The 12396-nt window shown below is 34.8% G+C and overlaps 1 protein-coding gene across 1 annotated transcript; it reads left to right on the top strand.

Annotated features, from left to right (window-relative positions):
• The first annotated feature begins 535 nt into the window (after positions 1–535).
• LOC141591788 (phenylalanine--tRNA ligase alpha subunit, cytoplasmic) lies at positions 536–9413 on the top strand. The gene is made up of 19 exons (XM_074412252.1): positions 536–762; positions 861–1019; positions 1795–1917; positions 2029–2121; positions 2743–2799; positions 3413–3468; positions 3589–3681; positions 4115–4205; positions 4867–4904; positions 5023–5061; positions 5699–5775; positions 6217–6301; positions 6429–6525; positions 7544–7643; positions 7918–7989; positions 8207–8273; positions 8605–8730; positions 8818–8872; positions 9096–9413. The coding sequence occupies exons 2-19, from the start codon at positions 873–875 to the stop codon at positions 9144–9146; spliced, it is 1467 nt and encodes a 488-aa protein (XP_074268353.1). The 5' UTR covers positions 536–762; positions 861–872; the 3' UTR covers positions 9147–9413.
• Positions 9414–12396: the final 2983 nt, after the last annotated feature.

Below are 12396 nucleotides of genomic sequence, written 5' to 3' on the forward strand. Positions count from 1 at the left end.
TCGATAAGATATAACTTGGTTGTGTGATGCTATTGTACCACTGGAGGTATAATGTTATTTGTGGTCACCAAGTCTTAAAATCAACTCGTGCGACACGAATGTTAGCTAACAATCTACCATTAAACATGTGAGTGAATTTATCGTTTAGGAATAATTATTGTCATGTCAAACAATGTACTCATATTCACCCATATGTTCATACTTCATATATTATCCTATATTTACACAAAATTTATCATTCATATTCCACCCATCAAGGTATAGTAAAATAAGATCCTCTGTTTTTATTACAAGAAATGGAAAGTCAATTTCCTGCCACAATCTAGATTTCATTTTATAGGGATCTAACAATTTATATTTCATCTTGAAAAATAAAGGGGAAAGAAAATAGAATAAGAAAATAATATAAAATTATATTGTGAGTAAAAATACTCTTTATTTCTTTTTAAAAATAAAGATCTCAACTTCTAATCTAATTTAGATAAAACAAATTCCATAGGATATATAGGATTGCTGTCTGCCTTATTTTCTCTTATTACGACTTAATCAGAAGGTTGGAGTTCGAAGGGAGAAGATCGATAACAATCCTCGTCGAAACTAGTGGGCTAGTCATCCTCTTATGTTGGGCTTATTGCCAACGTAGTTAATTCGAGACACAACCTAAAAGAATACAACCACCAAAGAAAAGAGTTTACCAAAGCCGACTTCCAACTCCTTCTCCTTCTCTCTCTCCCTGCCATCTCCATTACTCTCACTATCCTGGTATCTATGACTTCTCTAATCTTCCATGTTTTTGATTTTATCTAGGGTTTACACGCTTTAATTGTTGTTAATTGTATGTGTTGTTTTGATTATTTCAGAGTGTAACAACAATGGCGGAGGAAGCGATTTTGGGATATTTGGAGAAGAATGAGCGGATTCCTGATTCTGGAAGTTTCGCGGAGGAATTCGGTTTAGATCACGACGAGGTCGTCAACGTTACGAAAAGTCTCCATGGATATGAACTTGTCATTGCTCAGGTTCGTTGATTTTATTGTTTTTATTTAGTTTCATTAATTGTTGTACTGATTGAGCTTAATTGTTTTGTTTTAATTGAGGTTGATGAGTTCAATTGATTTGCTTAACTTGTCTCGTTTCGAAACGAATACGATATGTGGAGAATGTCAGTAGTGCCGTAGTGATTGTTGTTTTCAATTGCTTGATTTTGGAAAAAAACATACTCACTCCTATTCCGGATAACTGTGCCATTGTTGAGATGACACAAGAGTTAAGAAAGTGAGTGAATAGACGGAAATGGACAATGAAAAGTACTAATAAGATGGGTTAAGGGTGGGTTGGATTGTAAATAATGAAAAGTAACAAGGGTAGTATAGTCATTATGTAAGAAAAACCATTACTAAAGGGACAATGGGACAGTTATGTGAATAGACGGAAATGGACAATGGCACAGTTATCCGGAATAGAAGTGAGTATTAAGGTTGATTAGTCAGAGTTGCAATAGAGTTAAACTGATTTGCTTAACTCGTTGCGTTTTGAGACGAATAGAATATTTGGAGAATGTGAGTTTTGTTTTCAATTGCTTGATTTTGGGGAAAAACATATTGAGGTTGATTAGTTAGAGTTGCGATAGAGTTCAATTGATTTGCTCAACTTGTTGTGTTTTGAAATGAATACGATATTTGGAGAATGTGAGTAGTGTCGTAGTCATTGTTGTTTTCAATTGCTTGATTTTGGAAAAACATCGCGAATATTATCTAATGGTGTTCGATTTTTCAATCCCGGGGATTTTGCCAGGATATTAAGAGGGAAAGTTGGGTTCTTACTGATGAAGGGAAAAGTTATGCTGTTGCTGGCTCGCCTGAGATGCAATTCTACTTGGCTATACCACCTGATGGTATTGCACCCGATGAACTGCAGGTTAGCTGTCATTTTAACTTACAGTAATTGGGCATGGACGTTTTCCCTTATTTGTCTCTACTATTTAATAGATTTTACATTATCTAAATGTTTGAGCGGTGGTGTATGCAGAAAAAGCTTGATCCTTCTGTGTTCAAAATTGGGTCCTCGCAAGCAATGAAGAATAAATGGGTAGAAAGGGGAAAGCAATTAGTGTCTCGTAAGGTAAAAGATTTAATTTTTGAGATGTCCAGTATGAAATCACGTTTTTTTTTGTCTGCCTGGCTAGTGTTATTACTTTTACTAGTGCTTCACTCCCACACACAAAAAAAAATGACAACAACGCAATTTTGATAGAAAGAAAGGGAACAGTATTCACAGCAGGGCAAGGAACACATGACAAATCATGTCTTAACTTGGAGAGCACTATATCCATAGTAGTGAAGCGCAGTTTGATACTTGATTTCACAATTGCTCCTTAGCCCGATTTCGGCCGATTCACCTTCAATTCCTGTAGCCGTGGCTAACTTTAAATTTTCTGCCGCAGTGCGGTGACGCTGCTTATATACAACTATGGCTAAAACCACTTTTACCTATTAAATAAAGCACAATGGACAGACTTCTTGAGGCAACTGAAACTTAGAGGCTTTATTGCAGTTGAAGTTCTAATAGTTAAAGTGTAGATGGATAGTATTAGGGAGGGAGTAGATGTTTCACATCACCACCTAATTTTGTCAGTCCTTTTAAGATGTGTCTATTTGTAATGACCCCAATGGCTCAAACTTATGTTAATTTCTATAGATTAAACGTGTTTAGTAGCGGATTTGAATAGTCTTCCTGCTGCAGGTTCAGAATGTTGAAGACGAGGTCAAGCAGCTACTTGTTAGGATACAAGCTGGTGAAGTAAGTTGTCTTGTGTTTCCAATTGCAAAATATGCTTCTCTGATGTGCTTCATGTTAAGAAGCAGATGGCTTTGACATTGGAACGCGTTGATGTAGTTTATTATATACGTAGTATTTCTGTTGCTGTATGCTGTTTGCTTGACCTTGATAGCTGGAGGTTACAAAACTAGCAAGAAGTGGTTACTCAGATAACTTTAGCCCAATTATTGTAACGTGCTTCTATGAGTATGATACTTTACTCTCATGAGTGATATTCATCTAGATATGTCAGATTTACTAAATTGAAATGTCATATTTATGAAAAGTATCTGCCCTCTTCATTATTGGCTCAACACACCTATATAACCATATTCATAAAGATGAGCTACCATATTCATCAAAATAAGTTTCCAGATCCATGAAATTGTGTTGGTATATGCGTCATAGTGAAGAATTGCTAAGCTTTTTTCTGTCTATATTATTTCATTCACCTTATTCACAAGAACCCGGTAACATATATAGCTTCGTGATGTGTGGTTAAAAGTTAAAACTAGTTATGGCTTTCCCTTCTGCGCACAGTTACGAGGGTATTATTTTGGGTTTTTTGCATTTTCATGAGTGATAATCATTTCAGGTGATTGGTCAAGAAGAGATTAATGCTCTCAAAAAGAGAAAACTCATTGCCCCTCAGTAAGAATTTTTATCCGATTTTCACCTCTAGTGGGTAGTTTCACTTCTTAATTTGCCTGTTACTATAAGGGTTTGAATGTCTTTTTGATTATGTGAATTTCTAATATTTTTGTTCGCTAGGACGTGGAAAGGATACTCACTGAGTAAGGGTCCTAAATATGCTCCAAAGAGAATGAAAGCTGCAACAGATTTGACTCGAGAAAATTTGCAAAGGTAAACGATTAAGCACCCCTACTCATCATAACAGTCATCTTTTGAAAACCTTCATCTAGAGTACAAGATTTATTGCCCAAAGGTATATTTTAAACGATTAGGCACCCTACTCATCATAACAGTCATCTTTTGGAAACTTCATTTAGAGTACAAGATTTATCATTTATTGTTTGCCCATCTAGTTATGTTGAGTAAATTTATCGGGCTATCAGTGATTTGGATGCAAGTAGTTGGTATATTTAGTATCTTTTTTGAATCTACTACTATGTGATTGGTATTGCATATAGTGGTGTTAGCTGTTAATTGTCAACGATATCAGTTGATATCCAATTTTTGAATAAAAACATGGCATCCACTTAGACAAATCGCTTAATTGTTATTGTGTGCAACATCGTTGATGTCTTTGGTCTTGTTTTTTCTTGTCCTTTTCTAGCGGTGACTGGAAGACTTTAGAGCTGAAAGAATACAACTTCAAGGCTAAAGGTTTACCTCCTGATTGTGGTCATTTGCATCCTTTACTCAAGGTTAGTTTATTTATTCCTTCACCTGCAACTCTTCTCTGATGTAAAGCTGTTTCGTTAGAGTATTAGGGGTGTCAACTTGGTTCTAATATCTGAAAATATGAAGGAAACTTAGTTCATTTTGTTGCTAGCTGTGTGGATAGCATAGTTGGTCAAGGTTGACTATTTTTATGAAACTAGCTTCAGTTTTTATTTAAAGTCCAGATCACCTCCCTGATCATACTGCTAGGCTAGAACATGATAATCGATCAACAATGGGTTAATTCTAAAGTCTAAATTATATCTGCCTATAAATCTCCGCCTTGGTTACTAAAATAAGTAAATTATGAAGATGTTTACACCTCATTTACCTCAAAAACTGAAAAGAGGCAGTCTTGGCCAATGGATCTTTTCGAAATCGGTGTCGTACTTGTTAGGAATAACTAATAAGATTCTGTACTTATATAGGGCTGAAGTCCTTATTTATCTTCTGCCCATTTACTTTTTTTTTAGCACTAGTTATTAGAGACGTAATAGCCATCCACAAAGACTTTCTTTCTTCTTTCTCAAAGAATTTTTGCTAGATGTCGAACTCGTATGCATAAGTTTCTGGATTGTTAAGCTTCTGTACTTTTCGCCCTAAATTTGAGCTGGTGAATCAATTATATGCCTTTTTATATTCCAGGTCAAACAGCAGTTCAAAATGATTTTCATGCGGATGGGGTATGATCTTGTTCTTTTTGATTGTTGCGTGCTATTGTTTGATTGACAGAAGGTCCTCAATTAGTCTATTGAGACACATGTTTTTTATTTTGTTTGACATGGTGTTGGTGAAATGCAGTTTCGAGGAAATGCCGACAAACATGTTCGTTGAAAGCAGGTACATTTTTTCTTTGCCTAAATTGATTTTTTTTTACCCTGCTTGGTTCATATTTTTTATTTGTGAAAATGTCGTTCAGTACCAGTCTCCTGCATTTATCATAGAGAGTAAGAAAAGAATCTGGTCTGGTATCCATCTTTCTATGTGATTTGCGCATCTCCTTCATAGAGCGAAATATGTTTAATTGGTGAAACTTATGATTGAATAAATTCAAATAAAGGGTTTATCCCACCTCCATTTTATCAAAATTTTATTTTTGAGATAATATACCCTGAATTCAGTTGCTTGACTTTCTGAACCTGGCAATATCTAACATACGTATTTTGATGCTCTGGTAAGTTATTTGCGTATACCAACATTTATATGTTAGATAATAGAGGTGGGATAATAAATATGAATGCTCTGGTAAGATGATAGAGGTGGGATAATCAGTTAGATAATAAATTCAGTTAGGTGTGGGTTGTGTTATTTGACTTGCATTCGTATGGTCTAAAGCAACGGGTGCTATTATTAAAACCCCAATTACCCTTGTTTAATGGAATTAGGATAGTTTTTCTTCTTATACTTATATTGTAAACACACTATCAAAAAATGAAAATCTGGTTTTCATGTTCCTTTTTTTTTTTGTGTGTTTTAGCTTCTGGAATTTTGATGCTCTTTTCCAGCCTCAGCAACACCCAGCTCGTGATTCACATGACACATTCTTTTTGCAAGGTATTATTACCCCATTGCTTATTATATAATGGACATATGCTGTGTATATTTTGTTTGATAATTTTGCCCTTCCTGCATGTTATTTAGTTCAGCCTAGCCTGTGAATTACTTTTAGTGACCTAAAGCAAGAATCAGCCCGCTTTAAAGCGATCTATTTTCCCTTTCCTCTCATGTTACTTCTGCCAAGTTGCTGGCATTCCAGGAACAACCTTATTGAGGTTTACGCAAATCACTTACCATATACCCTAAAGGCCTAAACCATGCCTGGTTTGATGTGGTTTGGCCTTTTTTTGTTGTGTGTTGGGGTGGCAGGTGGGAAGTTCTTAACATTCAAATTTTCTTGTTTCTGACTAACTTCTAGATTTCACATTTAGAATTTATGTGTTTCCTATCTTTTTGTCCTCCCTTGGTTTTTGCTTAATCTGATATTGCCATGAACAGCACCTTCTACCACCAGATCGCTACCTGAGGATTATGTTGAGACGGTGAAGCGTGTTCATGAATCTGGTGGTTATGGGTCTAGAGGGTATGTTACTTTATCCTTTTGAATATGATCAAGTTGTAGCATCAACTGCTGTTCTTATCCTTAAATTGAGAAACTATGTTTATTATAGGTGTTCTTATCCCTTAAATGGAAACTATGTTTATTATAGGTATGGATGTGAATGGAAAAGAGAGGAAGCTAACAAAAATGTTTTGCGTACACACACAACTGCTGTTTCTTCTAGGATGCTGTATGCACTTGCACAGGTATTTGATGATTTACTGACAACTTGGCAATATCAGGAACGTACATTTTTTCTGCTTTATGGCTTTACGCTCTCATAAGAATCGCCTCGCTTAGGTTTAGGATCTACTGTGTTTGACTGTTTGTTATATCTCCATATCTTTGCATTCTCTCCTCCGAACTAGATAAAGTCATAAACCAATCAATTCACAATGGCTTCCTTTCGTTAAGGATGCTGTATGGTAATTCTTCCAAGCCTGGTCACCCTGGTGTCACTGAGCTGGGAATATGTCACTGTTCGTTTTCTGAGTCAGAACACGATGCTGTCAAATGATATACTATCTCTGTCTGGAATTTAAATTATTTTGCTAACTCAGTGGAGGTCATGGCTAGTCTTTATCAGGTCTATTCATGTCACTGATAGCAAAGACTTGTAACTCAATTAACTGTTTGATTTTCTTTGTAAAACCAACTTGTCCTAATAGCATCCTCAGGCCCAAACACTTAATGGCTTAAAACACCCTCTCTCACCTTGGAGGTCATCCAATTAAGTTGTAACCGAGTAAAGATTTTGTTATGGACCACGACTTTGGACAAATTCTTGTGTAGAACGATCGTAAACAAGTGTCATTGTAATATCAAGTAGTAGTATTTTACTTCCATAATCCCATGAAAATAACTTCACCTATCTAGTATCTACCTTGTTTGTGTGAAGGGCATCGTTGTCCTTAATAGGTGGTTTTATAACGTTTTATTGTAAACCGTTTTAGGAGACCTACTCAACTTTGTTGGTATTCCTACTTTCTTTTTCATGATGTCATTTGCTGCGATCTGCTTCTTTGTTAGCTGGTCCTTGATAGGTTTCAAATGTGCTCAGCCTTATATATTTTTATCTTCGTCACTTTTCTTCCTTTCATCCCTGTACCAGTCTTACCATTTTGTATCTTTACTTCCAAAGCTTTCTTCTGTTCAAAGGTATTCTTGTGTGTATCTTTGAACGGGTTAATCTGTACTTACAAAACTTTCTTCTGGTGCTTGTAGCAAAAACCTTTTGTTCCCAAAAGGTATTTCTCTATTGATCGAGTGTTCAGAAATGAAGCAGTCGATCGAACACATCTGGCAGAATTCCATCAGATCGAAGGTATATTTGGTCTTTTTTGCTAATATGTATGGTGATTGAATACTTACGTCTGACAAGCATTGTCATATTCTTGTCTCCAAACTCCATTGTTTATTGGTTTTTCTTTCCTCTGAGATGGGATTTTGAGATCAGCTATGGTTTTTCTTCTTGCTCATCTGAAACTCTGAAAGCTTTATTCCCCCACTGTTTTCAAAAAACAAACCGAAAATAAAAATGAATCTACATTATGAGTTCATGTGTACTTTTCTGACCAAGCTATGTTGTCCTGTTTCAGGCCTTATATGCGATAGGGGTCTCTCCCTAGGTCATCTCATCGGGGTGCTTCAAGAGTTTTTCTCTTGTCTAGGTAAATAATCACCAACGTATAATTTGAACCTGGAATTGTGGTGCACTTTCTTAGAGTGCTTTATATTAGATGAGCTCTATAGGAACAATGAATAAATAATGTAAATATGACAGAAGATTACGTGTTCGTTGCTCTTTGTGGATATGGACTTGTCTTTAAAGTTTATCATTTTGGATGAGAGCCTAGATGAAAGAAATCATTTTTTTTTATCGTGCAGGCATGACAAAATTGAAATTCAAGCCTGCTTACAATCCTTACACTGAACCTAGTATGGAGATATTCAGGTAAGAGATGGCTTTCAAATTAAGTTGTATCGGGAACTCATAATTGTGCTTTAGCATCATATTCTGCCTATTAGACCTCGAGACGAGTCATTCGGTCATTATGGATGGGCTGTTATCGAGTCTGTTCAAGTTGTTTTAAAGCCATTAGATATGGTTTGGGTCAATCTGGTCATTCTCGTGTCGTGGCCAGTGAGTTTTTTCTTCAAACTAGTCAATTTTGGCCATAGAAGTGTCCAGGCGTCCAGGTGAAGGTCAATCGAGTCCGAGTTGATTTTTTCTCAATTTTCCTGCCGTACAACTAATATTATGGAATTTTATCCACTACCACCAGTTACCATGAAGGCATAGGAAAGTGGATGGAAATCGGAAACTCAGGAATGTTCCGACCCGAAATGTTACGTCCAATGGGGCTCCCGGAAGATGTTCAGGTGATTGCATGGGGTCTGTCTCTTGAAAGGTAAGGATTGACTGCTCCCGTCAAAAGCTTCTTAATATAAGAAATTAATTTCTTGAATATAATGTGATTTGTGTTGCATTGTCGCAGGCCGACTATGATACTGTATGGCATTGATAACATCCGTGATCTCTTTGGACACAAAGTAAGTGTTTCTTTCCTCCACTATAAATTTTTACCAATTCCTTTTTAAGATCGTCTTAACTTAAGACGACTCTCACACTCGATTCAAATAGAGGTGTAAATAGGATAGAGGTGTAAATAGGAGGTTATTAGAATATTAGGGGTCTTAAACAAGACTAACCAATGAATTTTAGGTTATACTTGAGTATCCATTTTTATATTGACAATCGGTTATGGTCTTGTAGGTTGATTTGGATCTGATCAAGAGTAATCCACTTTGTAGACTCGGTTTCTGAAGGACGTATTCGCGAGGGCAATGACTAGTTTTATTAACATTTGTTTTATAATAGATACACACTAATTCTTATGTGAGATGATCTCACGAAGTGGTCGCTATTGATGACTATCTTTTTCCCCGAAAAAATTCTACTCTTCTCTTCCTCATTTGAATTATTACCTCTTGATTAGTTATTTCCATGAAACTCCTTCTAGCGCTCCAACTAGTGCTTTTGTAATTGAAATGTCGAAGTGCTTTTGTAGTCGAAACGTTCTTGTGTTTGTTACATTTTTAATGAAATAGAACAGTAGTACAGACCCTTGTCGTGTTTTCGCTATGTCTCAATGATTTTGGATACCCCTTTGTTCCCCAACCACGGCCACCTTTGCACTCCTTGATCCTGACCTCCTTTTCGGTCCTTTCTCGATATTCCTCCGTCCCTGGTAACTGTTACCTTACACCGACTTCCTTACCATCTTGCGTTAAATTTACCAAAAACTACTTGGATATAGCCCTTCGCAACAAACCATTTGTTCTCCCACTTGCAGCTTGTGAGAGGTTATAAGCTTGTGGCTTCGCAACAAACCATTTGTTCTCCCACTTGCAGCTTGTGAGAGGTTATAAGCTTGTGGCGAAAAATGTACGTCACAAATGAGAATTTGTGACAAACTAATTGGTTTCTTGACTTTTTTTTAACAAGCAAGTAAAATACTTACAACTAAGCCCTATGTTTGATAACTCATTTGTGACAAACTAATTGGTTTCTTGACTTTCTTTTAACAAACAAGTAAAATACTTACAACTAAGCCCTATGTTTGATAATAGGGCACAACATAAACAAACATGCCTGGGTTACATTGACCAAGAAATCCATTAAAAAATGACACATAGAACAACCTAGAACAAATTCCAACACCCAATAATTTCCTTAATATAGATTTTTGTCTAAGACTGAAGTATCCGTCAAAATTTTTAAAAGAGGTCAAGTAGCATAGATAAACAAAACATAATGGTTATATATCAGCAAAAAAAATTGTCTTATCTATAACTTATTTTAACTTTAAAGCAGATATATTCGTCTTAAGAGAGACTCTGATAGTTTCCTCAAATGCCCTTTTACTTCTTGACATGAAACACTAAGTTGCACTAATTAAGACATACTTATGCTACAACCAAAATATATGTATAAACATTATGGAATGGATCACACATGTCAAACTACAAGGAGGATGAAGTTAAGATAGGTACTCAAGTTAAATTAAAGACACACTTAAGTGAAAATAAAAAAATTAAAAAGATTAATTAATCATTAATTAATTAAATAATAATTATTTCATCCTTAGATTTTGCTATCTTCCTATCGTGCCACAATGGCACTTTAGCACTTCAACAATTTTATTTTTTAATATATTTTTGTGTTACGTTATTTTACGTGTTGCATTCTTGAATATGATTGGCTAGTGTTGGTTTAACTTTGCCACCAAACTCTGAATTGTTTACAAAGTGGGAAATCATTAACCTACCAACCCCTTCATTCTTTGGAGCCCACTTTGTAAGAAATTGCCAAATATACATTATATATATACAAAATTATTACTGTATATTTGAAAAGAGGGACACTTTTATCAATTGCACCATATCCATTTCATTATTAAGGCGAAAAGGGTGTCTTAAGATTAGTTTTTATATTGAAGAGATTTATATAAGATTTATTATCGATTTTTACAAGTTGATAAAAAAAAGACATTATATAGATTTCGCATTAGGTTGTCATTATTATGGTGTTGTTGGAGTTATATTACCTCAAATCCATGTTTAATGTCAATTTCTAATTTTACATGAGATTCCCGAAATTTATGTAGAGATAAAATACTAAGGGTCTAACTCTGTTATGAACTTATGATTTGTCTGCCTTTAAACCATTAGGCAATTGTTCCGTAAGTCAATTCTCCCAATGTCGTTTTTTTAAACAGTACTAGAAATCAAAGATGATTTAAACACTAATGTATGCTTAGAAACTTAAAAGCTAAAGAGGCCGGTGATCTACCATGATCTTAGGATGGGTAAAGACTTACCCTTAACCTAAAGTTTTTATGTACCAAAAAAAACTTAAAAGCTACGAAATATTTAAAATCGCAATAACTATTTAACAAATAAAATAGTAAATATAATTACAAGCTCAAAAGTCTTTCCTTATGTAGGTTTTTAATGTCGGGTTAAAAAATTCGATAAACATTTACTTACATCATATATAACAATATGCATAAATTTGAATGGTAGTGCAAATGCTTATTGCCAAATTGGAGGTAAATTACACTTTTTTTGTGTTTTTTATTCTCAATTTATTTGGGGACAAAGTAGATGATAAAAAAGTTTCGAAGAATCATAAAATAGAATGATTCAATATTCCACTAAGCAACCAATATAAAGTATGTACACTCCTTTAGTGAAATAGCCAGGTCATTACTCCATAAACTAACATTAAATTGTAGGACCATCGACTGCCCTTTATGTTTGGCATGCTTATACCTTAGAGCCTTACCTTTAATTTCTCCTTATTTTCATCAATTTATAACCTTGAACATAGATGGGATCGATAAGTCTTTCTTACGACGGCAATATCTGTTCTAATATGAAAATATATCGAATATACTTCTACTTTATCAGTCCCTACTCATTAAGCATTACTTTGATCTCATATAGCATATTTGATCTGTTTTAAATTTAAGACGGACTTTATTATTTAAGACGTACGTTACCGAATTTATAGTAAAGGGACCATGCATTGACATTTAACTCTTGTGTAGTGTCCTTAACAAAATAGTAGACTAATTAATCATATCCAATGTTTCTATAGTGATAAATCCACCGCCCCAAACACAATATATATGGGATAATCTTGCTACCACAAGTCCATGCTAGTACATGCATTTTTGTCAACAATGTCAATTACTGGCCTTGTTGACTATTTTTGCCGATTCAATTAATTGTTTACCTTTTTTTTAAGAGACTTAAGTAAATGAGTAACGACTGAGACTAAGGAACAGTAGATTTTATTAAACATGTCATCCTTATGTGTGTTTGATTCATGCCATTTTATTGGCCTACTTGACATTTGGGTTTAGGGCGGTTAAATAGATAAACTTATTTTTATTTTGTTTTCTCTATTTGATTTAGTCTAAATTCCAGTTTAATAGAACCATATAACAGAAAGTTCTACTTTATAAGGCTAATTAATATGTTGCATTCCTTAGTAAATAAATTCGAGT

The sequence above is a fragment of the Silene latifolia genome, chromosome 1 (genome assembly GCF_048544455.1).
Source record: "Silene latifolia isolate original U9 population chromosome 1, ASM4854445v1, whole genome shotgun sequence".
NCBI lineage: Eukaryota > Viridiplantae > Streptophyta > Magnoliopsida > Caryophyllales > Caryophyllaceae > Silene > Silene latifolia.